Consider the following 26,861-nt stretch of genomic DNA (forward strand, 5'->3'; position numbering starts at 1 on the left):
ACCATCAACCTGAAAGCCTCGGAGGTCGCTCCAAAAGGGCAGCAGCACGATTCATATTCAATGGTCTCCAACTCTCTCGGAAGTGACTCACAAAAACATGTTTATTCTCATTGCCAGTACTCACTAAAGACAGACACCAGGATATCACTGATCTGGTTCATTTCTTAAATCTCTGCTAAGAGTTCAAGTCCAGAGTAAACTTGCAGTCTCAACATCTAATTTTACAAGAGTCAAGCATGAGGAGGGAGCACCGATCAACTGGAAAATGTTTACTCAACACGGAATCTAGAAATGTACCTTTCAGATATACACAAATACTTAAGCAGAAACTGTTGCAAGGGTACCGACTGCAGCACCTGTCCAAAAGTAGCAGACTGGTCTAACAAACTCAGGTGTACATCAACGTTAGGCAGTCGCAACACGCGCAACATAAAAAGATCCACAGTCACCAGGTATCTAGACACACAGGTGTATCCACGGTCTACGGAAGGATGCTTCTTACACTGAGTGTTTCCAGGAAGGGATGCTGGTTTACCACCGTCTGCAATGTGTGCATGCATCACCAACAAAGGACTAATTCTCCACTACTGCCACTGACCTCTGGAGGAGGGCACACACAGGTACCTCTAAGAATTACTGTAAGACATTCAGCCTTATTTGGTAAAACAACTCAAAAATACTATGCTAGAAAATGATCCCTAGTTACACCTTGCACTACTCATACTGCACTTTAATGATTAAAATAAATACCATGTTGCAACCTGCTTTGGATGACAAGATATGTCATCAATTGACTTAGTGTTCTTCACAACCAGATTATACGCAATTTTTTTCCCCAAAATACACATCTTTGGGAAGCAAACAAATTATTATGGAAGAAAGGAGGAATGTTTCGCATTCACGCAGACATAATACTGTTTAGACTAGAGATTTTATTTCAGAAGTATAAAGGATGGAGGCGCAATGATATTTGGCATTTTTAATTTAGGTTTGTTTTATTTAAGTTTAATGTTAATCCATGCTGTGTTTCAGTAAGAACAATACAGATTCTGTATCTGTGGCTCCAGTCAGATATCCAGTAGTACAAATTAGCTTCAAGTTACACATACTGAACAAAAGAGGCTGAGCGAGCGAAGGAGGGGAGAAGTGAGGGAACGAGGGAGGGGAGGGGGAAGGAGGAGAAACAAAGAATTGAACAGGCATGCAGGCTTTTCCACACCACCTCCAACGCTAACCTGCTTCAGTGGGAGAGTCAAGTAGGCAAGAATGAGCAGCCACGGATTGTTGAACTGTTACCAGCACCATGCTTTTCAGCAACATTTCAGCAGAGCTTCAAACACTTTTTACAGTAAAACCATTACAACAAACTCCCTCCCCAAACAACCTGAACCATCTCAAGCTAACACCCAATTACTTTCAAACATTGGTATAAAATACGGTTTAAACAATTAGAAAAATGAAAAGTGATCCCACCTCTGCCTCTACAGTGTGATTAACCTCTCTTAGATGCTTGCACCAGCTACAAGTCTAATGGCTTTCACATGTAATTTCCATTTCTAATGGTGATCTTGCCACATCTGGCACGGAGACAGTACGGTCATGCTGAAAAAGCCTCTATGCAGTCCTGTTAGTGTCTTAAAGAACCTAAAAGCTGGGACCAGCAAAATCCACAGAAATTCACTCTTGCCTTTAAGAACTTTTGAAAACTGTTTTAAAAAAAAAAACCCAACAGGGCAGGAACCTAAATTCTGAGACCAAATGTAAAGTCAGATTTGGTGGTTCTCAGTGACAGTGGGGAATTTCCAAGGGGTGGGGAGGGGAGGAGTAGGGTGGTCAGAGATGGTTTCTCTTGTTGGCTTTTATGTCTCACTGATTTTCGTCTTCCACGTCCTGCAGCGCTTCTTTATTCTGCTCTTCACCTGTTTAAAAAAAAAAAAAAAAGAATTATTTTATACTGACTACATGAGGCTTTGGTAGCCACAAACAAAGGTGTCATTCCAAGCATAAAACTCCTTGTATTTGTCACAATTGTATTAAACACAGACAGGCAAAGGACTTCCATCATCCTTGACACCTGAGATGCCTAAACCAAGAAGGGATGGTGGTCCTGAAAATACAGGTCAGTAGAAGAGAAAAAACTGATGTGCAGTAAGACTCAATGCCTTTATGCTGAATGAGCCCTTCGAGTACACAGCCAAGGAAACCATCTTACTAAAAGGATGTTCAAGCTTTCACACACATCTTGGGTCAAAATACTCTTCCTCAATAACCTCACCTCTTCAAGAATCAAGAGTATTTTGCAAACATTTTGCAAAATCTTATTTACCCACAAGCTAATTATCAGAAATGCTTCAACATAGTTAACTGGGCAATAAAATGTTCCCAAGAAGTTCTACAGTATTTTATTGAGGGGTGCTCGGCTGTTGTGAATGAGTATTTCACCTTTTTTGTCTTAGCCAGATACTCCGAACTATAATCAGATGATCCTTCAGAGTGAAACACAGCATGCTCACAGTAAACCGGACCACTGAGGTCACTAAAGAACAGCATTTGGACACTTCGTTCATGCTCTTTTTCCCTTTGAACAGGATGATTACCCTGGGGGTTTCAACTGCAATACGACATGCAACAGGAAGCCAGCTTATTCACTGGAAGGTCATATACCTATTAGTAAGCATTAAACAAGTCAGCCAAAATAAAGAAGCATGCAGGTTTTTCCCTTAAAAATGATTTAACAGGAAAAAGTTACATTCTCTTGTACTTTAAACAAACCACTTATAATTCCTACATAATTAACTAGTTTGAATCAAAATAAATGAAAAATCAATTAACCCAACAATCTTAAGCGTTCAGATAACCATCCATTCCTAATGCTGTTAAATTATTTCATTAGGATGGATGAGTATCCCCAGACTAGCAGCCTACCAACAGGAGGCATTTACACTGAGGACAGCTTTAACCAGCCTAAAACATCCCCAAATGGTAAATGTTGTTACAGTATGAAGGTTTCAATAAAGGTAGTTTTAAAATCTCTTCAGTGATGGAAAGGTTTGACATTGACATGTAACTTCAAAAAAACTACTGAGAGCCTGAGCAACACAGTGAAGCCCTTTCTCTACAAAAAACAAAAAGGTGGGGCTGGGCATGGTGGCTCATACTGTAATTCCAGCACCTTGGAAGGCCAAGGCGGGCAGATCACAAAGTCAGGAGATCAAGGCCATCCTGGCTAACATGGTGAAACCCCATCACCACCTCTTAAAAAAAAAAAAAAAAAAAAAAAAAAGGCTAGGCACAGTGGCTCACGCCTATAATCCCAGCACTTTGGGAGGCTGAGGTGGGTGGATCACGAGGTCAAGAGATCGAGACCATCCTGGTCAACATGGTGAAACCCCGTCTCTACTAAAAATACAAAAAAATTAGCTGGGCATGGTGGCACACACCTATAGTCCCAGCTACTCGGGAGGCTGAGACAGGAGAATTGCTTGAACCCGGGAGGCGGAGGTTGCGGTGAGCCGAGATCACGCCATTGCACTCCAGCCTAGGTAACAAGAGTGACACTCCGTCTCAAAAACACACACACACACACACACACACACACACACACACACAAATTAGCCAGGCATGGTGGCATGTCCCTGTAGTCCCAGCTACTCAGGAGGCTGAGGCAGGAGAATCGCTTGAACCCAGGAGGCAGAGGTTGTGCCACTGGACTCTAGTCTGGGTGACAGTGAAACTCCATCTCAAAAAATAAATAACAAATAGACAAATAAAAAGTAAAAAAAACTACATAGGCTGAACATGGGGTCACGTGTCTACAGTCCTAGCTACTTGAGGGGCTTAGGTGGAGTTCTAGTTGCAGTGAGCTTTGAATGCTACTGCACTCCAGTCTGGGCGACACAGCAAGACCGTCTTTTTTTTTAAGACCGTCTAAAAAACTGGCTGGGCGCGGTGGCTCACACCTGTAATCCCAGCACTTTGGAGGCCGAGGCAGGCACATTACCTGAGGTCAGGAGTTCAGACCAGCCTGACCCAACATGGAGAAACCCCATCTGTATTAAAAATATAAAATTAGCCAGGCACGGTGGCGTGTGCCTGTAATCCCACCTACTCAGGAAGCTGAGGTAGGAGAATCACTTGAACCCAGAAGGCGGAGGTTGTGGTGAGCCAAGAGTGCACCAATGCACTGAAACCTTGGCAACAAGAGCAAAACTTCGTCTCAAATTTTTTTTTTTTAATTAAAAAACTACTTAAGATACACGAAGATCTTAAACTCATTATACAGAAAAAAAAATATGCAAAGGCAAAAAAAAAACAAAACAAACAAAAAAACACCATGGCTTACAGATGAAAAAAACTGATAGGCATCCAATGTTCTTTAAAGGACAGTAACATATTCAAACTTAGGAAACATGATAGGAACATTCGCTCTCATTAACAGCAAACCACTGCCAAAATATACTTAAAACACAACACTAAAACACAACTCACTCGTAAGCAACCATAAGATTTGCAAAAGTTCCACATAACTTTGGTATATACATCACACCCAACCACAAGTAGGCAGGAGAAGCAGGCCATAAAAGGCGCCCTGGAAGGTGGACAGGCGGTTTGTAAGCAACAGGATGGAAAGACGCAAGCATGATTAGTGAGGAACCAAACCGAAAGCAGAATTCACTGAGCCATGATCATGACTTACAAAGTGGAGCATTTAGGAAGGGAAGAGTTGGGTTTTCCATTAGGAATCTATATTGCAAGGAAAAAGGGAGGGAGAGCAATCATATGAAGGCAACATTACAAGAAAAATAAACCAACAGAGTAGGACAAAGGAAAGCATCAAAGATAAAGGAGCCAGACTTGAGATTTTTTTACTTCCTATAAACTTCACTCCAAAAAACACAATCTGTCTATTCATTCCTTTTACTTTGAGGAGGATGTAAGAATATCCTCTTGAAAGGTACAGATAGAGAAAAAAAGAGTTCCTTGGATGGTGGTGCATGCCTGTAATCCCAGCTATTCAGAAGGCTGAAGCAGGAGAATCGCTTGAACCCGTGAGGCAGTGGTTACATTGAGCCGAGATTGCACCACTGCACTCCATCCTGGGCAACAAGAGCAAGACTCTATCTCAAAGAAAAAAAACAAAATACGGCCAGGCCTGGTGGCATGTGCCTGCAGATCCAGCTACTGAGGAGGCTGGGGCAGTAGAATCATTTTAAATTGGGGGGTGGGGGGTTGTGGAGGGGTGCACACAGCGGCGGCAGCGTAGGTTGCAGTGAGCCAAGATCGTACCACTGCACCCTAGCCTGAGTGGTAAGAGCGAGATGCAATCTCAAAAAAAAAAAAAAAAAAAAAAGTAATGCTATTATTGTTTGACAAATCCAGCCTCTCAAACTGATGAACAATTTCTCTGTACTCACATCTATTAGTGTATTTGGAGTTTGTTAGTTGTACCAGAATGTCAATAGACTACCTGAATTTTTCACTGCTGAACTATTTCATGACTTGAAACATTTCATCAATAAAAATATTTCATTTAATAAACATTAAATGAAAATTAGTCTGCTTAACCAAATTTTATCAGCTGTTTAATTTACAGACTAAACAAGGAATTGAACACAAATGAATTCTGTAGATTTAAAGAAACTGCAAGGCCAGGCATGGTGGCTCACACCTGTAATCCCAGCACTCTGGGAGGTCGAGGTGGGTGAATCACAAGGTGAGGAGCTTGAGACCAGCCTGACCAACATGGTGAAATCCCCATCTCTACTAAAAATACAAAAAAAATTAGCTGGGTATGGTGGCAGGCACCTGTAATCCCAGCTACTCAGGAGGCTGAGGCGGAAGAATCGCTTGAACCCGTAAGGCAGAGGTTGCAGTGAGCCGAAACAGCGCCACTGCACTATAGTCCAGGTGACAGTGTGAGACTCCATCTCAAAAAAGAGAAGAAACTGCAAAGGTACTACCCTATTTTAAGATGATCCATTTCCTAAAACTATACTCAAAAACAAAGAATAAGGGTTATCTTTAGTTCTGTATGTTGACCGACAAGCAGTCTACGTTGATAAATCACCTACTGGTTAGCAGTGATGATGAGCTACAGAAGCACTACTAACCAAAAACCATTTCATTTTGTAATCTGATCTGGTTAGGAGTTGACATCAAATGTTTTTAAATAAAAAACAAACATTCAAGCCAGGTCACCTTTATTGCCTCTACTCTCAAAAACATGCCCCTGAGGTGAGAGGGACATCATTTCCTGAAGTTAATCCTGCTTCCCAAATTCTCCACATGCTTTCCTTCCATGCTCTCAAACAGGCAGAGAGATACTAGTCTCTAAGCAGGGGTGACTGGGGAGTCCACAGCTGTTTGGCCATTCTCCTTCATAGTTGTTGTTAAAACATTTATTTTTCTGGTAAAGACATGGCATCTTGCTCAGTCATCCAGGATGGAGTGCAGCGGTGCCATCAAGGTTCACTGCAGCTTCAAGATCCCTGAATCTCAGCCATCCGAGTAGCATGCATTGGCACACCTGGCTTTTTTGTCTTTTGCGACAAAGTCTTGCTCTGTCACCCCACCAGGCTAGAGTACAGTGGTGCAATCTCAGCTCACTGCAACCTCTGCCTCCCAGATTCAAGCAAATCTTCTGCCTCAGCCTCCCAAGTAACTAGGATTACATGCGCATGCCACTGTGCCTGGCCTTTTTTTTTTTTTTTCTTTAAAAAAAAAAAAAAAAAAAAAAAAAACACGGTCTTACTATGGCTAGTCTTCAACTCCAAGGCTCAAGCAACCTTCCTACTTTGGTCTCCTAAAGTGCTGGGATTATAGGCATGAGCCACTGCAACAGGCCTAGAACAGAATTTTAAAGCTAGAAGCCATTGTTCAGAGTTGGTGAATTAGTTTTGAGTCCCAAGGGCTGGTATGGCTGTAGCAGGTGCCTGAAATGCCATGTTTGAGAAGTGTTCTGTGGCTCCATCTGGCACTGCTGGCAGTGTGTGAGCAGGTTCTACATTCATCACATATTTCTTTTTTTTTTTTTTTTTTTTTTTTTGAGACAGAGGTTCGCTCTTGTTACCCAGGCTGGAGTGCAATGGCACGATCTCGGCTCACTGCAACCTCCACCTCCTGGGTTCAGGCAATTCTCCTGCCTCAGCCTCCCGAGTAGCTGGGATTATAGGCACAAGCCACCATGCCCAGGTAATTTTTTGTATTTTTAGTAGAGACGGGGTTTCACCATGTTGACCAGGATGGTCTCGACCTCTCGACCTCGTGATCCACCCGCCTCGGCCTCCCAAAGTGCTGGGATTACAGGCTTGAGCCACCGCGCCCGGCCATTCATCACATATTTCACACCAATCCTCATCTAGTCAAATCCTAAACATGTCATAGAGCCAGTAAGCATTAAAAGCTCAATCACCTAATTCTCACTTCAGTATCATAACCCAAAACTCACAAATCTGATCTGATCCTTCCAAAGAAACATACAGGCGCACTTTCAGAGGCATTTTCAGAAAGTGTAACACTTCCAAAGACAATGCAGTAAGTGGTTTCACCAACAGAACTACAGCTAGCCTCAGGCAATGCAACATATGTTTCAGCCTAAGAAATCTTCTTTGAGACAGAGTCTCGCTTTGTCACCAGGCACCAGGCTGGAGTGCAGTGGTGCAATCTTGGCTCACTGCAACCTCCGCCTCCCAGGTTCAAGCAAATTTCCTGCTTCAGCCACCAGAGTAGCTGGGACTGCAGGTTCACACCACAATGCCAAGTTAATTTTTGTATTTTTAGTAGAGATGGGGTTTCATCATGTTAGCCAGGATGATCTCGATCTCCAGACCTCATGATCCGCCCGCCTCGGCCTCCCAAAGTGCTGGGATTACAGGCGTGAGCCACAGCGCCCGGTTGTAAGAAACATTCTTAAAGGAACCAGAGCTAAAATGGGTAACAAACTTTGTTTCTAACCCCCCTACCACCACCAAAAGCAAATTTAAAACTATCTTATAATGCTCATATCAGACTCATTTGTCCTCTTCTCCATCCCTGCTCAACAATCTACCAGGGGATAAAAATGATTCTTTAGAGACACAATAAAATTTCCTTTAAAATCAACAAATGTAACAAATTTGGGCTTTTGTATTATTTAAAGTAAACATTAACACACACAAACTCAACATCACGATTTAGTAAAATACTCTAGTTAAAGTGTTTGCAATGAAAACTTTTGAGACAGTGTCTCATTCTGTTGCCCCAGCTGGAATGCAATGCCATGATCTCAGCTCACTGCAACCTCCACCTCTCGGGTTCAAGTGATTCTCCTGCCTCAGCCTCCCAAGTAGCTGGGATTACAGCTAATTTTTTAATTTTTATTAGTGACAGGGTTTCACCATGTTGGCCAGGCTGGTCTTGAACTACTGACCTTGTGATTCGCCTATGTTGGCCTCCCAAGTGCTGGGATTACAGGCGTGAGCCACCGCGCCTGGCCTGAAAATCTCTAAAAATAGAAATAGCTGGGCGCTCCAGATCAGCTTGGCCAAGAAGGTGAAACCCTGTCTCTACAAAAAAACAAATACAAAAATTAGCTGGATGTGCTGGCACATGCCTGTAATCCCAGCTACTAGGGAGGCTGAGGCAGGAAAATCACTTGAACCTGGGAGGTGGAGGTTGCAGTGAGCACAAGTAGCGCCACTGCACTCTATCTCAATCAATCAATCAAAAATCAGGGACTGCATCAGACTTTTTTTTTTCTCCTGAGACAGAGCCTCGCTCTGTTGCCCATGCTGGAGTGCAGTGGTGCAATCTCAGCTCACTACAACCTCTACCTCCCGGGTTCAAGCAATTCTCCTGCCTCAGCTTCCCAAGTGGCATGGACAACAGGACCTGCCACCGTGCCCGGCCAATTTTTGCATTTGCAGTAGAGACGGTGTTTCCCCATACTTGAAACAGTGTAAAGGATGCAGTAAAAGTCTCCAGAAATGGAGCACAGTATTTTAGTACCATCTCCTACAAAGGCACTAGTTAAAATCTCACAGTTTAGAAGGCAGGCGGTGAGTCTAAATTGCAGCTTGACGTAAAGACATCCCAAGGAATTTAAAACCAAATGCTGCAACTCAAAGAGATGTCTGTTTTCCTTGAAGTTGTTTCCTTACCGTCGCCCTGCATGTCTGAAGTCCATAGTGTCAGATTATCACGTAACAACTGCATGATAAGTGTAGAGTCCTTATAGCTTTCTTCACTCAGTGTATCCAGTTCTGCAATTGCATCATCAAAAGCTGCTTTCGCCAACCTAGAGTATTTAAATAAATGTATTATAAAGATTAAGTCCCAGATCAAAATTAGAAAGAACAGGAAGACAGCAATCTTTTCTTCGTTTATTCCAATGTGTAAGTGACAATGATATTAAAAAAGCAAATACAACTAATAAAAATTAACTTAAAATAAAGGTATGTGGAGCACTACTTCTTACTATGCTTTAAGCCTGCTACTGATATGCTACAATAAATCTATCAATAAAATATACAGAACAAATTCCACTCTAAACCATCACAAAAAAATGTATCTCCAAGTTCTAGTCAATATAAAAAAAAAAGACTGAAAACTAATATACAAAAATGAAAACAAGTATAATTTCTCTCCTCATTTTAACATTTTCTATCTACCAACAACAGAACTATCCCACATCAAAATACTTCTCCTGACCACTATGCTAGTGGGTTGAGAGATCTGTTTTAATACTATCCAAAGCAGTTTCAGTAAGAGCCAAAAGTACTCAGCCAAGTCTACAAAGGCAGGGCCCAGAAACAATACGGAAAGCCCAAATAGCTACCCTGAACTTTCATGCGGAGAGCTTTTGCTCTTCCCCACAACTTACCTGCAGGCACGGTCAGGGGAATTAAGAATTTCATAGTAGAATACGGAAAAATTGAGAGCAAGACCTAAGCGAATAGGATGCGTTGGCGGAAGTTCTGTCATTGCGATATCACTGGCAGCTTTATAAGCCACAAGGCTGTTCTCCGCAGCCTCCTTCCTGTCATTCCCTGTGGCAAACTCTGCCAGATACCTGTGGTAGTCCCCTTTCCTAAAACAGAACCAAAATTAAAATAAAATAAAAATTAAACCAGGAACAATGATTTTTAAAGGAAAATAAAACTGTTCTAAACTGTATGAAATTATTTGACAAAAACATGTAACAACTAGCAGGTGTACTTCAGTAATTTTAAACACTCAGAAATGACTGTTTCATTTTTCACCTTAGACATTTCATATTACTAAATATAAGCAAAAATCTCAAGAAAATTAACTGAGGCACGTCTAAAAAATAAAAATATAAACAAAATTAACACCTGACAGACTAGAATTAAGCAAGTGGTTCCAAGGAATGGTGTGACAGTATATTAATCAGAAAGTAAAATTTCTAAATAAAACACTAAGCACTGTGAAATGTATGCCGTTTAGAGGAATAGAATGGGATAGGTCTTACAAAAGCAGAAGAATTTAATAAGCCAAAGCGAATACGTTTTAATAGCCTGACCATCTTTTTATTCCAACATTGGCTATCTTTCTAACATTAAGCAATTATTCTTAAATAAAAGTTGAAAACCTACATAGAAAAAAGTTATAATTAAAGACCAACTTTCAATCTTACATTTTCCCTTCTAGTATAAAACCTACATTTTATAATAGAAAACCTTGGACTCGCCAGTGTTAGCTGCTGGAATGAGGTGTTTGTCCAGTACATCCAGAATGTCACAACAGATTAACTTTAGCTCAGTCTCAACCTGAAAAAAACAACAACAAAAAAATTTTTTTTAATCATATTAAGTCTAGAAAATTCAACAAATTATTACAAACATTCTATCTATCTCTGGTTTTCAGGAAAAGAGCTTAGTATTAAAAAGAATTAGTATTCCTCTCAAACTCCCTTTTCCCTCTTGACACAGAAGCAGAGAAAAGCTGCCTCTAGGTTATTTAAAGTATCTTTTTTCCTTTCTGCATGCTATTAATTAAGTTTTTTTTTTTTTTTTTTTTTTTTTTTTTTTTTAGACAGAGTTTCGTTCTTGTTACCCAGGCTGGAGTGCAATGGCGCGATCTCGGCTCACCGCAACCTCCACCTCCTGGGTTCAGGCAATTCTCCTGCCTCAGCCTCCTGAGTAGCTGGGATTACAGGCACGCACCACCATGCCCAGCTAATTTTTTAGATTTTTAGTGGAGACGGGGTTTCACCATGTTGACCAGGATGGTCTCGATCTCTCGACCTCGTGATCCACCCGCCTCAGCCTCCCAAAGTGCTGGGATTACAGGCTTGAGCCACCGCGCCCGGCCTATTAATTAAGTTTTGCACACACACTGCACATACGCCAGCCCCCCCACACCCTCTTCACAGTCCAGCTATAGAATTACCAATGACCAAAACTGAACACTGATGCTTCTTTCACAAGGCAGCAACATAGCACACTACTCCAAGATCAACTTTTAATGAGCAAACCTAGGATTTGAACCCAGGCAGGTTGCAATGGACAGAATTAAAATTTAAACACAGGCAGTTTGATTTCAACAGTCACATTCCTAACAACATTCAACAGGCAATTCCTTTAGTGGCAGAGATCCGTAACTAGTTAAGACACCAAAAACCTATCTACTGAAGTAACTATTGCCACCCATCTCTATCCACTGATGCTGCTGAAAGCATACACCACATCTACACGTACACATCCAGCTTGTTTTCTACTTTCTATTAACACATGGCACTGCTGCTCTGCCTTTCATGAGGTTCCTCTCATGTCCCTGGAATCATCTTTTTACTGTACAACATTTTCTTACTTTTTCTTCTATAATCTCATACTTATCCCAAGCAAAACAACTATTTTCTAAATAAACCACCTCCCTGATGGCTTGGTTCCAACAGACTATTCTAGGAGAAGGAAGATTTCCCTTTTTCTCCCCCTCACCCAGCCCCGAGATGGAGTTTCAATCTTGTTGCCCAGGCTGGAGTATAATGGCATGATCTCGGCTCATCGCAACCTCCACCTCCCAGGTTCAAGCAATTCTCCTGCTTCAGCCTCCTTAGCAGCTTGGATTATAGGCATGCACCACTATACCCAGATAATTCCGTATTTTTAGTAGAGATGGGCTTTCTCCATGTTGTTCAGGCTGGTTTCGAACTCATGACCTCAGGTGATCCACCTGCCTCAGCCTCCCAAGGTGCTGGGATTAAAGGTGTGAGCCATCGCACCCAGCCAGGAAAAGGAAGATTTCTAACTTCTCCGAAGCTCCTCACATATTCAATGACTGCCTTCCTATTACTCTTAAACCCTTTCTCCTCAACAAGCTGATATTCTACATTCCATTTCTCAGTTTCTATCATCAATAGATCTCTATGCCCTTCTCCCACATTCACTGAGTTTCTACAGCCAATCTATGCAATACCTGAAATCATACCAACGTGTGGTGTGGCCATGTTCCATGCAACAGACTCCAAGACTTGCACCTGTCCATACCCTGACCGTGCTGCTCCACACTACAAGTCTGAATTGAAAACACTCCACTCTTGGCCCATGCTTCCTGTTCCAGTTCCTCCCTTCTTATTTCTATTCAGGGACTCATCAAGACATCTGAAAAAAATTTTTTTTTTAACTTTTTCCTTCTTTTTAAGTGCACATATCTCATCTAAGACATCGGCCTCTTGAATTTTCCATGTCTTCTCTTACTGTATGGGCTGCGCTCTCTGCTTCCAGCTTCCTCTCCTGGCTAGCCCAAATCCCACAACACAGCTCATGGGCTTCTTTCTTCAGCACTTTCATTTCCTCATTTCTCTGTGACACGAAACTTGTCTACTGACCATCAAAATTCTTTGATCCACATATTTCAGGGTAGTGGTTAACACATCAATCCCAGATTACAACGTTATTTTTAAAGACAGGGTCTTATTTGCCCACTACTGGGCTCAAGCGAGCATCTTGCCACCATCTCCCCAAGTGCTGGGGTTACAGCCATGAGCCACTATTCCCAGCCCTAGCTCACAACTTTCTTTGTGACCTCAGTTATATTACCAAACACTCAAAACCCTTGTTTGTGCATCTCGCCTTCCAGTGCCATTTTAAAGATTTCAACTACTACCTTGCACAAATACAAAAAATAAAAATAGTTCCCCACTCAGGACAGTGCCCAGTAGAGCTGGCGACTCAGTAAGTGTGGTTCCCCCACCTTTCCGTCTCCCAGCCATGCTCATTTTCCACCTGCCCTGTAATTCCCGCCCTACTCTCTTTCATGTGCTTAAGTGCCTGTCTCTTCCACCACAATCAGCTTCAAGAGCAGCGCTCCTGGCAGTTTGGGCAGAATCACTCTTTGCTGTGGGGGCTGTGCTGTGCATAGCAGCATGGTCAGCAGCAACCCAGTCTCAACCCCAGTAGATGCAGGAGCACCCTCCATGCAGTGACAATCAAAAATATCTCCAGACACTGTCAAACGTCCTCTGAAGGACAAAATCACCTCTAATTACAAACCGTTGCATTAGAGTAATGGCTATCGAACTTTTTTGAACAAGACCTACAAGTATATACACACACACAATGTGTAAAATAACTTCATTAAATAATTCTTATAGTGTCCGACTCTGATATGTTCTATTCTGTTAAAAGAAAAAAACAATGACCAAGCCAGACGGTGGTTCACGCCTGTCATTCCAGCACTTTGGGAGACCTAGGCAGATTGATCACCTGAGGTCAGGAGTTCAATAGCAGCCTGGCCAACATGGTGAAACCCTGCCTCTTCTAAAAATACAAAAATTAGCCAGGGCTGGTGGCAGGCACCTGTAATCCCAGCTACTCAGGAGGCTGAGGTAGGAGAATCATTTGAACCCAGGAGATGAAGGTTGCGGTGAGCAGAGATCACACCATTGCCCTCCAGCCTGTACAATAAGAATGAAAGTCCCTTTCCAAAAAAAAAAAAAAACTCAGCCTCCATGAGACTAGTAATCATATATTTCATCTTTGCACCCCACTAAGTAGGCAAACTGTGTGGCACGCAAGAGGAACACAAATACTGAAGTTACAATGAAGCATCATTTCTTTTTTTTTTTTTTTTTTTTGAGACGGAGTTTCGCTCTTGTTACCCAGGCTGGAGTGCAATGGTGCGATCTCGGCTCACCGCAACCTCCGCCTCCTGGGTTCAGGCAATTCTCCTGCCTCAGCCTCCTGAGTAGCTGGGATTACAGGTATGTGCCACCATGCCCAGCTAATGTTTTGTATTTTTAGTAGAGACGGGGTTTCACCACGTTGACCAGGTTGGTCTCGATCTCTCGACCTCGTGATCCACCCGCCTCGGCCTCCCAAAGTGCTGGGATTACAGGCTTGAACCACCGCGCCCGGCTGAAGCATCATTTCTAATAGTAAATGAAGAGTTTCAGTTACCAGAACAAAAATTAAATCTGTTGTCTGGTCCTGCAGTGCTCAAAACTGAACACTACCCTCTGAAGCTTCCAGGAGAAAAAGTTGTTCACCTCTGCCCTGAAATATTCTGTAGCCAAATCCATATAAGACAAAAATCCACTAAGATCTAAAAGGTCTACTACAATATAATCGTGTGCACAAGGCTGTGAGCTAAAATGCCGATGACTACAGCCAAGAAACTGACAGGTCCAAGCCCGAGGCTTCAGCCAGACACTCAAAAGAAACAAGCCCCCTTTCCTTGGAGACATGTTTCTAAAACTATAGGAATTAAAAGCAAAAATTAGGACATATTAACAATAACCACCACCCGCTCCTCAAAATAATTTGTTGTATAGACGCTGAAAATTAAAAACTACAAGACTGGATATAAAAACTGAGTCTTAGCCGGGCACGGTGGCTCAAGCCTGTAATCCCAGCACTTTGGGAGGCCGAGGCGGGTGGATCACGAGGTCAAGAGATCGAGACCATCCTGGTCAACGTGGTGAAACCCCGTCTCTACTAAAAATACTAAAAATTAGCTGGGCATGGTGGCGTGTGCCTGTAATCCCAGCTACTCAGGAGGCTGAGGCAGCAGAATTGCCTGAACCCAGGAGGCGGAGGTTGCGGTTAGCTGAGATCACGCCATTGCACTCCAGCCTGGGCAACAAGAGCGAAACTCCGTCTCAAAAAATAAAATAAAATAAAAAATAAAAACTGAGTCTTTCAATAAAAACAGGAATGAGGCCAGGAGTGGTGGCTCACGCCTGTAATCCCATCACTCTGGGAAGCGGAGTCAGGTAGATCACCTGAGGTCAGGAGTTCTAGACCAGCCTGACCAACAGTAAAACGCCGTCTCTACTAGAAAACAAAACAAAACAAAACTAGCTGGGCATGGTGGTGCATGCCTGTAGTCCCAGGTACTTGGGAGGCTGAGGCAGGAGAATCACTTGAACCCTGGAGGCAGAGGCTGCAGTGAGCTGAGACTGCGCCATTGCACTCCAGCATGGGCAACAAGGGTGACACTATCTCCGCAAAAAAAAAAAAAAAAAAGGAATGGGATAAATTAACCCAACACTCATCATTTCACTTGAAAATACAGTAATTCCCCCTTACCCGAGAGGGATCCATTCTGAGACCCACCAGTGGATGTACTGAAACCATGGATAATAGCAAACCTGATACATAGTATGTTTTGTCCTATACATACAAACCCATGGGAGAGCTGAGTTTATAAACTAGGCACAAAGAATAATAACAGAACCGTTATGCTGTAATACAAGTGATATGAACAGAGTCTCTTTTACTCTCCATCTCTTAGTGTGCAGCCACAGGTAGCCCTAACTGCACAACAATCGCACCATTTGCCGATACTCCCGAATCATTTTTAGCTTGTCTTCTCCTCCCTTGTTTTCTTCTTTCTGTTCAATGCTGCTGATTATTCTCCAGGAGGCTCTTCTGGCTCCAATCACATTCTTATATGCAACAGATAGGAGGTTTCTTTCTTCAACTGTCAGCTCCACATCCATCCCTGCTACCTTCTTCATTGACTCCACCATTTCTAGATGGGAAAAGGAAAGTCAGACCTTAGAAATTTGAAGTTTTGTTAACATATCCTTTCAAAGTAGGTGTTTTTTTGTCAAGCTACTGGAAAAAAATTAACAAAAATAATTTCATAATCATCAAAACTAATATGCATAAAAAAACCAAAAACATGTAAAAGAAACTAGGAGACAATACACAGAATCCAGAATGTAAGCCCTATGGAATCAGGAAGACGTCATACACTACCTCATGCAATTCACTGTGGTCTGAAAGCACCTCTCATTACATAAGGTAAATTAGGTACACCTAACCATTTTAAAGCAAAATAAATAAGCCGCCAGTTTAAGAGGAAGACTAAGAATTTGCAGGTTCTAAAACGTATTGCTTACAAATAAATGCAAAAGCAGTATTAAAAAAAAAAAAGAGAGGAAGGTAAATTCATTCATACAGCAAAAATATACAGAAAATATGGTTAGCCACAAACACAAACTGGGTGTTTTCTGTCCTTCCTCCTATGAAGTTCCTTCATTGGTGACTTCTGATGACTCCTATTTGTTACCACTAGGTGGCAAGCAAAGAAAGGGGCCCAGAAAAGCCACAGAATATATACCAAGCATAGGGAAATAGTTAATACAACAGCATGTCAATGCAAAGAGCCACAAACAGTACAAGATATAGAAACTCACTAAATAAATAAAAACTATATTTCTGATGCCATTATTGCCACATGGCTCGCCAACATTACCCATGTTTAACTCTGGTGATGAGACTCAAGAATCTGCATTTTAGGCCACAAGTGCTCATACTTGTAATCCTAGCACTTTGGGTAGCGAGACAGGAGAATTACTTGAGTGAAGGAGTTCAAGACCAGCCTGGGCAACGTAGCGAGACCCTATCTCTAAAAGATAAAAATAGAGGCTAGGTACAGTGGTTAACACCTGCAACCCTAGCACTTTGGAGGGCTAAGGTGGACAGATCACATCAGGACATCGAGACCATCCTGGCCAACATGGAGAAACCCCGTCTCTACTGAAAATACAAAAATTAGCCGGGCGTGGTGGCACATGCCTATATAATCCCAACTACTCGGAAGGCTGAGACAGAAGAATTGCTTGAACCAGGGAGGCGGGGGTTGCAATGAGCCAAAAATCACACCACTGCACTCCAGCTTGGGTCACAGAATAAGACTCCTCCTTTTAAAAAAAAAAAAAAAATTAAAATAGGCCAGGCGCATTGCCTCATGCCTGTAATCCCAGCACTCTAGGAGGCCGAGGCAGGCGGATGAAGAAGTCGGATCAAGAACATCCTGGCCAACATAGTAAAACTCTGTCTCTAATAAAAACACAAAAATTAGCTGGGTGTGGTGGTATACAACTGTAGTCCCAGCTACTCAGGAGACTGAGGCAGGAGAATCGCTTGAACCCAGGAAGTAGAGATTGCAGTGGATCACTTGAGCCCAGGAGTTTTGAGATCAACCTAGTGGAGGCAGTAGAGCCGAGATTGCACCAGTTAACAGCAGCCTGATGACAGAGCAAGACTATATCTCTAAAATAAAGTAAAATAAAAACAAAGACAGGCTGGACACAGTGGCTCAAGCCTCTAATCCCAGAACAATGGGAGGCTGAGGCAAGCAGATCATTTGAAGTCATAAGTTTAAGACCAGCCTGGAGACCATGCTGAAAACGTCTCTACTAATACATGTGGTGGTACGCGCCTGTAATCCGTTACTTGAGAAGCTGAGGCAGAACCACTTGAACCCAGGAGGCAGAGGTTGCAGTGCGCTGAGAGCGCGCCACTGTATGCCGTCCTAGGCGACAGAGCCAGACTCCATCTGAAAAGAATACAGATAAAAAATAAAAAAAAGGGCCAGGCGCGGTGGCTCAAGCCTGTAATCCCAGCACTTTGGGAGGCCGAGGTGGGTGGATCACGAGGTCAAGAGATCGAGACCATCCTGGTCAACATGGTGAAACCCCGTCTCTACCAAAAAAAATACAAAAAAAAAAAAAAAAAAAATCAACTGAGCATGGTGGTGCGTGCCCGTAATCCCAGCTACTCAGGAGGCTGAGGCAGGAGAATTGCCTGAACCCAGGAGGCAGAGGTTGCGGTGAGCCGAGATCGCGCCATTGCACTCCAGCCTGGGTAACAAGAGCGAAATTCCGTCTCAAAAAAAAAATAAAAAAGAAAAAAGAAATAAATAAAATAAAATAATCTGCATTTAAATAACATCCTTAGCATTCACTAACACCCTAAGCATAAGCATATCTTAACTGCTATGTGTAAGAGATGGTGGTGACTTGGGGAGAGATAATGGGAGAAATGCCTGATGGTGGTAGGTGGGGAGGGAGGCAGCAAACCACCATGGCATGTGTGTACCTATGCAACAACCCTGCAAGTTCTGCACATGCCCCAGAACTTAAAGTATAATTTTAAAAGAGAGAGAGAGAGAGATGGTGACTTCATAAAACACTACTAAATTGGGCCAAGTGAGGTGGCTTATGCCTATAATCCCAGCACTTCAGGAGGCCGAGGGCGAATCACCTGACATCAAGAGTTCAAGACCAGCCTGGCCAACATGGTGAAACCCTATCTCTACTTTAAAAAAAAAAAAAAAAAAGGCTGGGCGCGGTGGCTCAAGCCTGTAATCCCAGCACTTTGGGAGGCCGAGGCGGGTGGATCACGAGGTCGAGAGATCGAGACCATCCTGGTCAACATGGTGAAACCCCGTCTCTACTAAAAATACAAAAAATTAGCTGGGCATGGTGGCGCGTGCCTGTAATCCCAGCTACTCAGGAGGCTGAGGCAGGAGAATTGCCTGAACCCAGGAGGCAGAGGTTGCGGTGAGCCGAGATCGAGCCATTGCACTCCAGCCTGGGCAACAAGAGAGAAACTCCGTCTCAAAAAAAAACAAAAATCAGCCAGGTGTGGTAACGCGCGCCTGTAATCCCACCTACTCAGTAAGCTGAGGCAAGAGAATCGGCTTGAATCTGGGAGGCAGAGGTTGCAGTGAGCCAAGATGGTACCACTGCACTCCAGCCTGGGTGAAAGAGCAAGACTCTGTATTTAAAAAACAAAACAAAAAACAAACAAACAAACAAAAAAAACACCACTCATTCATTCATTCATTTGTAGGAGTCTGAAAGCATTCAACTGAAACATGCCCAATTTTGTTTTGTAAACCACAGTCATGAAATAGGATAAATTTAGCAGCAGTGAAGTAACCTCACTTCCATACTAGTTTATTCTCAAAATAAACTAGTAATAGTCTACTGTTCCAATGTTAGTCTACCGTTCCAGATTCAAGTATAAACGCCTTCATTTTTAGATATACACAAAACAATGCACAGAGAACTGTGTGCTAACATTACAGAAGCAGAAGTCATCCTCCTTTATTTAATAATAGCTTTATTTGGCCGGGTGCAGTGACTCACGCCTGTAATCCCAGCACTTTGAGAATCCAAGGCAGGCAGATCATAAGGTTAAGAGATGGAGACCACCCTGGCCAACATGGTGAAACCCCGTCTCTACTAAAAATACAAAAACTGGCTAGGCATGGTGGTGCATCCTTGTAATCCCAGGTACCTGGGAGGCGGAAGCAGGAGAATCGCTTGCAAGAGAGAGATTGCAGTGAACAGAGATCATGCCACTGCACTCCAGCCTGGCAACAGAGCGAGACTCCACCTCAAAAAAAAAACCTAAAACAATAATAGCTTTACACGTATGTAATTCATCAAACATAAATCAGAGGTGAACCTGTAATTAAACTTTCTAAACTGATCACAAAGCAAATCAAAAGTAGCCCACCTAAACAAAAAACAGCACAATTAATTCTTTTAATTGTAAGGCTTTACAGTATTACATACAGGAAAACTATGCATAGATGTCCAATACTACCAAAAATTTAACAATTACATATTGAATAGTATTACATATGATTTAATTTTCTTCACATTTCTTCAAATTTCAACAAGACTTTTTATAATGCAAGGGGAAATACTGAATACACTCAGTGATAGTCTAGTGTTCCAGATTCAAGCATAAATGCCTTCATTTTTAGGTATGCACAAAACAATGTAGCACAGAGGACTGTGAGGTGATATTACAAAAAGCAGCAGTTATCCCTTTATTTAAAAACAGCTCTATCTATATACAATTCACCCACTTAAAGTGTACCACTCGGCCAGGCATGGTAGCTCAGGCCTGTAATCCCAGCACTTTGGAAGGCCAAGGCAGGTGGATCACCTGAGGTTGGGAGTTCAAGACCAGCCTGGCCAACAAGGCAAAATCCCGTCTCTTCTAAATATACAAAAATGAATCAGGCATGATGGCAGCCGCCTGCAGTCCCAGCTACTCGGGAGGCTGAGACAGCATAATCACTGGAACCTAGGAGATCGAGGTTGCAGTAAGCCTCCTGGGTCTGAGACGCACTCTAGCCTGTGCAACAAAGCGAGACTCCGTCTCCAAAAAAAATAAACTATTCAACAGTTTTCAGTATATTCACAGACTTCTGCAATCATCATCTTAAATTTCCATCACTTCAGAAAGAAAAGCCCCAAACCCATTAACAATCACTTCACATTTACCCGAGCCCCAGCCCGAGTCAACCACCAATCTACTTTCCACCTCTACAGATTTGTCTCTTATGCACATTTCAGGTACGGGCATACCTTGGAAGACACTGCAGGTTCAGTTCCAGAGCACTGCAAAAAAAAATATTGCAATAAAGCAAGTCACATGAATTTTTGTGTTTCCCAGTGCATAAAAAGTTATGTTTAAACTACACTGTAGTCTATTAAATGTATAACAGCATGTCTAAACAATGAACATACCTTAATTTAAAAATACTTTATTGGTAAGAAAAAATACTAATGCTCTTCTGAGATTTCAGCAAGTTGTTAACACTCAGCTGGTGGAAGGTTCTGTCTTGATACTGATGGCTACTGACTGACTAGGGTGATGGCTGCTGAAGGCTGGAGTGGCTGTGGCAAGACAATGAAGTCAGCCATGCTGATGGGCTTCTCCTTTCCTGCATGACTTCTCCGTAGCAGCTGACACTATCCAACCAGCATTTACTACCCACAAAAAAAAACTTCTTTATTTATGTTTCTTTTTTGAGAGTGTCTTCCTCTGTCATCCAGGCAGTGGTACCATCTCAGCTCAGTGCAGACTCCACCTCCAGAGTTCAAGCAATTCTTATGCCACAGCCTCCCCAGTAGCTGGGCTTACAAGTGGGCATCACCACACCTGGCTGATTTCTGTATTTTTAATAGAGATGGGGTTTCACCATGTTGGTGAGGATGGTCTCAAACTCCTGACCTCAGGTGATCTGCCCACCTCAGCCTCCCAAAGTGCTGGGATTACAGGCCTGAGCCACTGCACTCAGCCAGAAAAACTTATTTCAATATTACAGTGAATCCTCTCAAACCCTGCGGTTGTTTTATCAACTGAGTTAATGTAATACATTCTACATCTTTTATAATTTTCACAATATTTGCAGTATCTTTACCAGGATTTGATTTCATCTTAAGAAACTACCTTCTTTGCTCATCTATAACAAGCCAGTCTTCATCTGTCGAAGTTTTTTTAGCATGAGATTTCACATCTTCAGACTCAATTCTTTTCTTCTTTTACCAGCAAGGTCTCGCCTAGTAACCCAGGCTGGAGTGCAGCAGCCGGTTCATAACTCATATAGCAGCCTCAAACTCCTGCCTCTCCCTCCTTGGACTACAGGTACACGTAACTACACCCACTGGATTCTTCTAAAAAATCTTTTTAAGAATCCTTTTTCCTGGGTGCGGTGGCTCACGTCTGTACTATAATCCCAGCACTTTGGGAGGCCGAGGGGGACAGATCACCTGAGGTCAGGAGTTTGAGACCAGCTGGGCCAACATGGTGAAACTCTGTTTTAATAAAAATATAAAAAATTAGCCAGGCATAGTGGTGGGCGCTTGTAATCCCAGCTACTCAGGAGACTGAGGCAAATTGCTTGAACCCAGGAGGCGGAGGTTGCAGTAAGCGATGTCACACGACTGCACTCCAGCTTGGGTGACAACAGCAAGATTCCACCACAAAAAAAAAAATCTTTTTTTTAGAGATGGGGTATTGCTGTGCTGCCCAACCTGGTCTGGAACTCCTGGACATAAGCAATCTCCCCACCTAGGCTTCCCAAAGTGCTGGGATTATAGACAAGAGCTACCACACCCAGAAAAATTCTTAAGAGTAAATTGTGAAAGCTGAAATATACTCCTTGATTCATGAGTTACAGAATGAATCTGTGTTCGCATTTACTACCCACAGAAAAACTTTTGTATTTTTATTTCTTTTTTGAGACAGAGTCTTCCTCTGTCATCCAGGCAGTGGTACGATCTCAACTCACTGCAGACTCCACCTCCAGAGTTCAAGCAACTCTTATGCCTTGATTCATGAGTTACAGAATGTTGTTGTGTTACCACGAATAAAAACATTGCTCTCCTTACACAACTCCAACAGCTCTTGGGTGACCGTGTGTGTGTGTGTGTGTGTGTGTGTGTGTGTGTGTGTGTGAAGAGACATGGCAAGACCCCATATCTCTACTAAAGTTACAAAAATTAGCCGGGCATGGTGGCACTCACTGGTAATCCCAGCTACTAGGGAGGCTGAGGCAGCAGATCGTTTGAAACCGGGAGGCAGAGGTTGCTGTGAGCCAAGATTGTGCGCCACTGCACTCCAGCCTGTGCAACAAGAGCAAGATTCCGTTTCAAAAGAAAAAAGAAGGAAATGGAAAGAAAAAGAAAAAGCTGTCAACTTCCAGCTTTATAAAAATCTGTACTTTCTGATTTCTCTCAGCTTTCTTACATTTGAAAAGAGTTAGAGGGTTGGTCCAAATTAGGCTTTGGCTTAAGGGAATAGTGTGGCAGGTTTGATCTTCTATTCAGACCACTAAAACTTCCTCCCTATCAGCAAGAAGGAAGAAAGTTTTCGCTTTCTCATCACCCCACTGCACTCCAGCCTTGGCAACAAGACTGAAACTCCCATCTCAAAAAAAAGAAAAAAGACAAAGAAAAAATCCATTGATAATGAACATCTGGGTTGTTTCCCCTTTTGACTATTATCAACAATGCTGCTAGGAACATTCTTCTAAGTTTCTGTATGAATGTGCTTTCAGTTCCCTTGAGCAGGAGCCTAGGAGGAACTTCAGGATCATATGGTGACTAGCTCTTTGAGGAAGGACATGCCAGACTTTTCCACAGTACTGGCACCACTTTTACATTCCTACCAGCAATGCAGGGTTCTAATTTGGCCACATCCTCAGGAACACTTGTCAGTTTTTCTTTAAACTAGTCATCCTAGTGGGTGTGAAGCTGTATCTCATTGTAGTTTTCATTTGCATTTCCTTGATAACTAAGCCTTGAACAGCTTTCCATGTGCTTATGAGTCTTCTGTGTATGTTCTCTGGAGAAAAAAATCTATTCAGATACTTTGCCAAACATTTAATTCTCTTTTAATAATTGATATGTAGGAGTTGTTCATTTTTAAAATCCCACTGACTCCTCTTAATACCCCCTACCCTCACCATCCCTTAAGGTAGTAGATTTAGAAGTAGCCTGAGTCAGGAGACACTTTGCTTCAAGAGACATGGTCTCCCTATGCCGCCCAGGTTGTATGCAGTGCAGAGGCTACTGACAGGCCCATATTACAGCACATTATAGCCTTCAACTCCTGGCCTCAAGTGATCCTCCTGCCTCAGCCTCCCAAGTAACTGGGAGTACACGTGCACACTACTAACCACACCACTCCTTCAAGATTAAGCAATCAGCTGGGTGCAGTGACTCAAGCCTGAAATTCCAGCACTTTGGTAGGCCAAGGCGGGTGGATCACGAGGTCAGGAGTTCAAGACCAGCCTGGCCAACACAGTGAAACCCCATCTCTACTCAAACTATAAGACTCAGCCAGGCCTTCGTGGCAGGCGCCTATAATCCCAGCTACTTGGGAGGCTCAGGCAAAAGGATCGCTTGAACCCGGAAGGTGGAGGTTGCAGTGCACCAAGATCACACCACAGCACTCCAGCCAGGGCAACAAGAGTGAAGCTCCATCTCAAAAAAAAAACATAACCACGGTTGTATAAACTCTGAAAAACATTAACCCTCAAAAGTTCATCAAATATAGTTAAGTGTGCTTAGTTCCAACCCTTTATTATATGGTAATATCCCAGACCCAGGTCCACCACATGGAACCAGCTTGTGTCTGGGACACCCAATTTGCTGCTGCTAGTAGACGCAAAAGATTTTCGTAAGCCTGGGGCAGTGGCTCACACCTGTAATCCCGGCACTTTGGGAGGGCAAAGCAGGTGGATCATGAGGTCAGGAGATGGAGACAATCTTGGCTAACACGGGGAAACTCCATCTCTACTAAAAATGCAAAAATTAGCCAAGTGTGACAGTACACACCTCTAGTCCCAGCTACTTGGGAGGCTGAGGCACAAGAATCACTTCAACCCGGGAGGCAGAGGTTGCAGTGAGACAAGATCGCGCCATTACACTCCAGCCTGACCAACAGAGCAAGACTCCTTCCCCAAAAAAAGTTTTCATCGGCCGGGCGCGGTGGCTCAAGCCTGTAATCCCAGCACTTTGGGAGGCCGAGGCGGGTGGATCACAAGGTTGAGAGATCGAGACCATCCTGGTCAACATGGTGAAACCCCGTCTCTACTAAAAATACCAAAAAAAATTAGCTGAGCATGGTGGCGCGTGCCTGTAATCCCAGCTACTCAGGAGGCTGAAGCAGGAGAATTGCCTGAGCCCAGGAGGCGGAGGTTGCGGTGAGCCGAGATCGCGCCATTGCACTCCAGCCTGGGTAACAAGAGCGAAACTCCGTCTCAAAAAAAAGAAAAAAAAAGTTTTCATCTTGACGTTTTAATTTAGGTTTGGTTCTTGGTTGTGTTCTTTCAAGTTATTTATGCATTCATTCAACAAACTACTTGACAAATAAAACACCCCATCTTAAATTAAGCATTGTTCCAAATGCTTTGCATGTTATTAATGCATTTAATCTTCTTAATAGACTTCTGAAGTAGCTGCCAGTATTATTCCATTTTAGGATACGTTATCTCCATATAATGAAGACCATGAAGGTTAAACTTGCTCAAGATCACAAACTCAATGGGCTACAATTCAGGCCATCTGACTTGAGCTGTGCTTTCATTTAATCACACTGCCTCAGATTTGAGTATTTATTTAAATCATCTGTATGAGGATCCCTTCATTTGCGGTCTGTAAATAATAGAGGGAAATAACTTGTTTCAATGACACTACCAGAGAGACAAGTTTCACATACGAAAATGTGGTTTAGACCCAGGTATGGTAGCATCTGCCTATAGACCCAGCTACCTGTAAAGCAAGAGGATTGAGAGGTTCAAGGCCAGCCTAGACAACATAGCGAGACCAAGTTTCAACAGTACTTTCATTTAAAAATAAAATGGGAGCCGGGCGTGGTGGCTCAGGCCTGTAATCCCAACACTTTGGGAGGCTAAGGTGGGTGGATCACTTGAGGTCAGGAGTTTGAGACCACACTGGCCAATATGGTGAAACCCCATCTCTACTAAAAATATAAAAATTAGCCAGGCATGGTGGAGGGGGCCTGTAGTCCCAGCTACTCAAGAGACGGAGGCAGGAGAATCACTTAACCCAGCAGGCGGAGGTTGCAGTGAACTGAGATGGCACCCCTGCACTCCAGTCTGGGAGAGTGAAACTGTCTCTAAAGACATAAATAAAATAAAACGTGGTTTATTCCTGCTCAAAACATACTTCTTTTTCCACTTAGAGGTTAACCCCTCTCCTTAAAAAGTTGACTTACTTTATTCTTTTCTCTTAAACAGACAGGAGTCTTGCTATGTTGCCCAGGCTGGTCACTCCTGGCCTCAAACAATCCTCCCACCTCAGACTCCTGAAGACAAAAAGCTTACTTTCATACCTCTAATATCTTTACAACAGCCCAATACATTTCATTTTCCCAAGACTGTCCCTGCCAGGTAGTAAAACAAGTCTCTGCTGAGCTTCAATAGTTTCTTATAAAGACAGACTGCAAAATCATAAAAAGAACCGTCTGCCTATCTAAAGGTCTCTGTCTATCAGACTGACCAGTCACAAGGCACAACTGTACAGCTCCTAATCAAATTCAGGGTCAGGAAAAAAGCAAACTTCAGAATCTGTCACGGGAAAAATGAGCAGGTTCTGTACTGGCTGACAGGATTAATGAACCTCTTACCAAAGCATACAGGTTCATAACTCTAACTTCTTTTTTTGTGAGACTGAGTCTTGCTCTGTTGCCCAGCCTGAAATGCAAACTCACTCCAACCTCCACCTCCCAGGTTCAGGTGATTCTCCTGCCCCAGCCTCCCTAGGAGCTGGGACTAGAGGTGTCTGCCACTGTGCCCAGCTAATTTTTGTATTTTTAGTAGAGGGAGTTTTACCATGTTGGCCAGGCTGGTCTCAAACTCCTGACCTCAGGTGAAACACTCACCTTGGCCTCCCAAAGTCCTGGGAATGCAGGCATGAGCCACCACAGCCTGTCCTAATCCTTTTTTTTTTTGAGACAGAGTTTCGCTCTTGTTACCCAGGCTGGAGTGCAATGGCGCGATCTCGGCTCACCGCAACCTCCACCTCCTGGGTTCAGGCAATTCTCCTGCCTCAGCCTCCTGAGTAGCTGGAATTACAGGCACGTGCCACCATGCCCAGCTAATTTTTTGTATTTTTAGTAGAGACGGGGTTTCACCACGTTGACCAGGCTGGTCTCGATCTCTTGACCTCGTGATCCACCCGCCTCGGCCTCCCAAAGTGCTGGGATTACAGGCTTAAGCCACCGCGCCCGGCCTTTTTTTTTTTTTTTTTGAGATGGAGTCTCACTCTGTAGCCCAGGATGGAGTGCAGTGACATC

At 43.1% G+C, this 26,861-nt stretch overlaps 1 protein-coding gene and 1 long non-coding RNA gene across 4 annotated transcripts in view; both read right to left on the reverse strand.

Annotated features, from left to right (window-relative positions):
• Nucleotides 1-912: 912 nt before the first annotated feature.
• YWHAE (tyrosine 3-monooxygenase/tryptophan 5-monooxygenase activation protein epsilon) overlaps nt 913-26,861 on the reverse strand; it is a 53,552-nt gene continuing 27,603 nt past the window's right edge. Inside the window, exons 2-7 of one of the 3 annotated variants that reach the window (XM_010339962.3) lie at nt 15,773-15,972; nt 10,660-10,766; nt 9,860-10,066; nt 9,138-9,274; nt 4,697-4,743; nt 913-1,919 (exon numbers count right to left, since the gene is read on the reverse strand). In XM_010339962.3, coding sequence (XP_010338264.1) covers nt 4,736-4,743; nt 9,138-9,274; nt 9,860-10,066; nt 10,660-10,766; nt 15,773-15,972 — 659 coding nt within the window. In that variant the 3' untranslated portion in view covers nt 913-1,919; nt 4,697-4,735. Of the gene's footprint in view, nt 1,920-4,696; nt 4,744-9,137; nt 9,275-9,859; nt 10,067-10,659; nt 10,767-15,772; nt 15,973-20,620; nt 20,654-26,861 lie in introns of all 3 variants that reach the window. The other 2 variants (XM_074388338.1, XM_003929332.3) reach the window with 2 other exon arrangements.
• On the reverse strand, nt 7,006-9,131 carry LOC141581817 (uncharacterized). Its single transcript, XR_012514582.1, has 2 exons — nt 8,639-9,131; nt 7,006-8,306 (listed from the first exon to the last, which is right to left on the reverse strand). It is a non-coding gene; the product is annotated as an uncharacterized LOC141581817 (long non-coding RNA).

The sequence above is a fragment of the Saimiri boliviensis genome, chromosome 17, assembly GCF_048565385.1.
Source record: "Saimiri boliviensis isolate mSaiBol1 chromosome 17, mSaiBol1.pri, whole genome shotgun sequence".
Lineage (NCBI taxonomy): Eukaryota > Metazoa > Chordata > Mammalia > Primates > Cebidae > Saimiri > Saimiri boliviensis.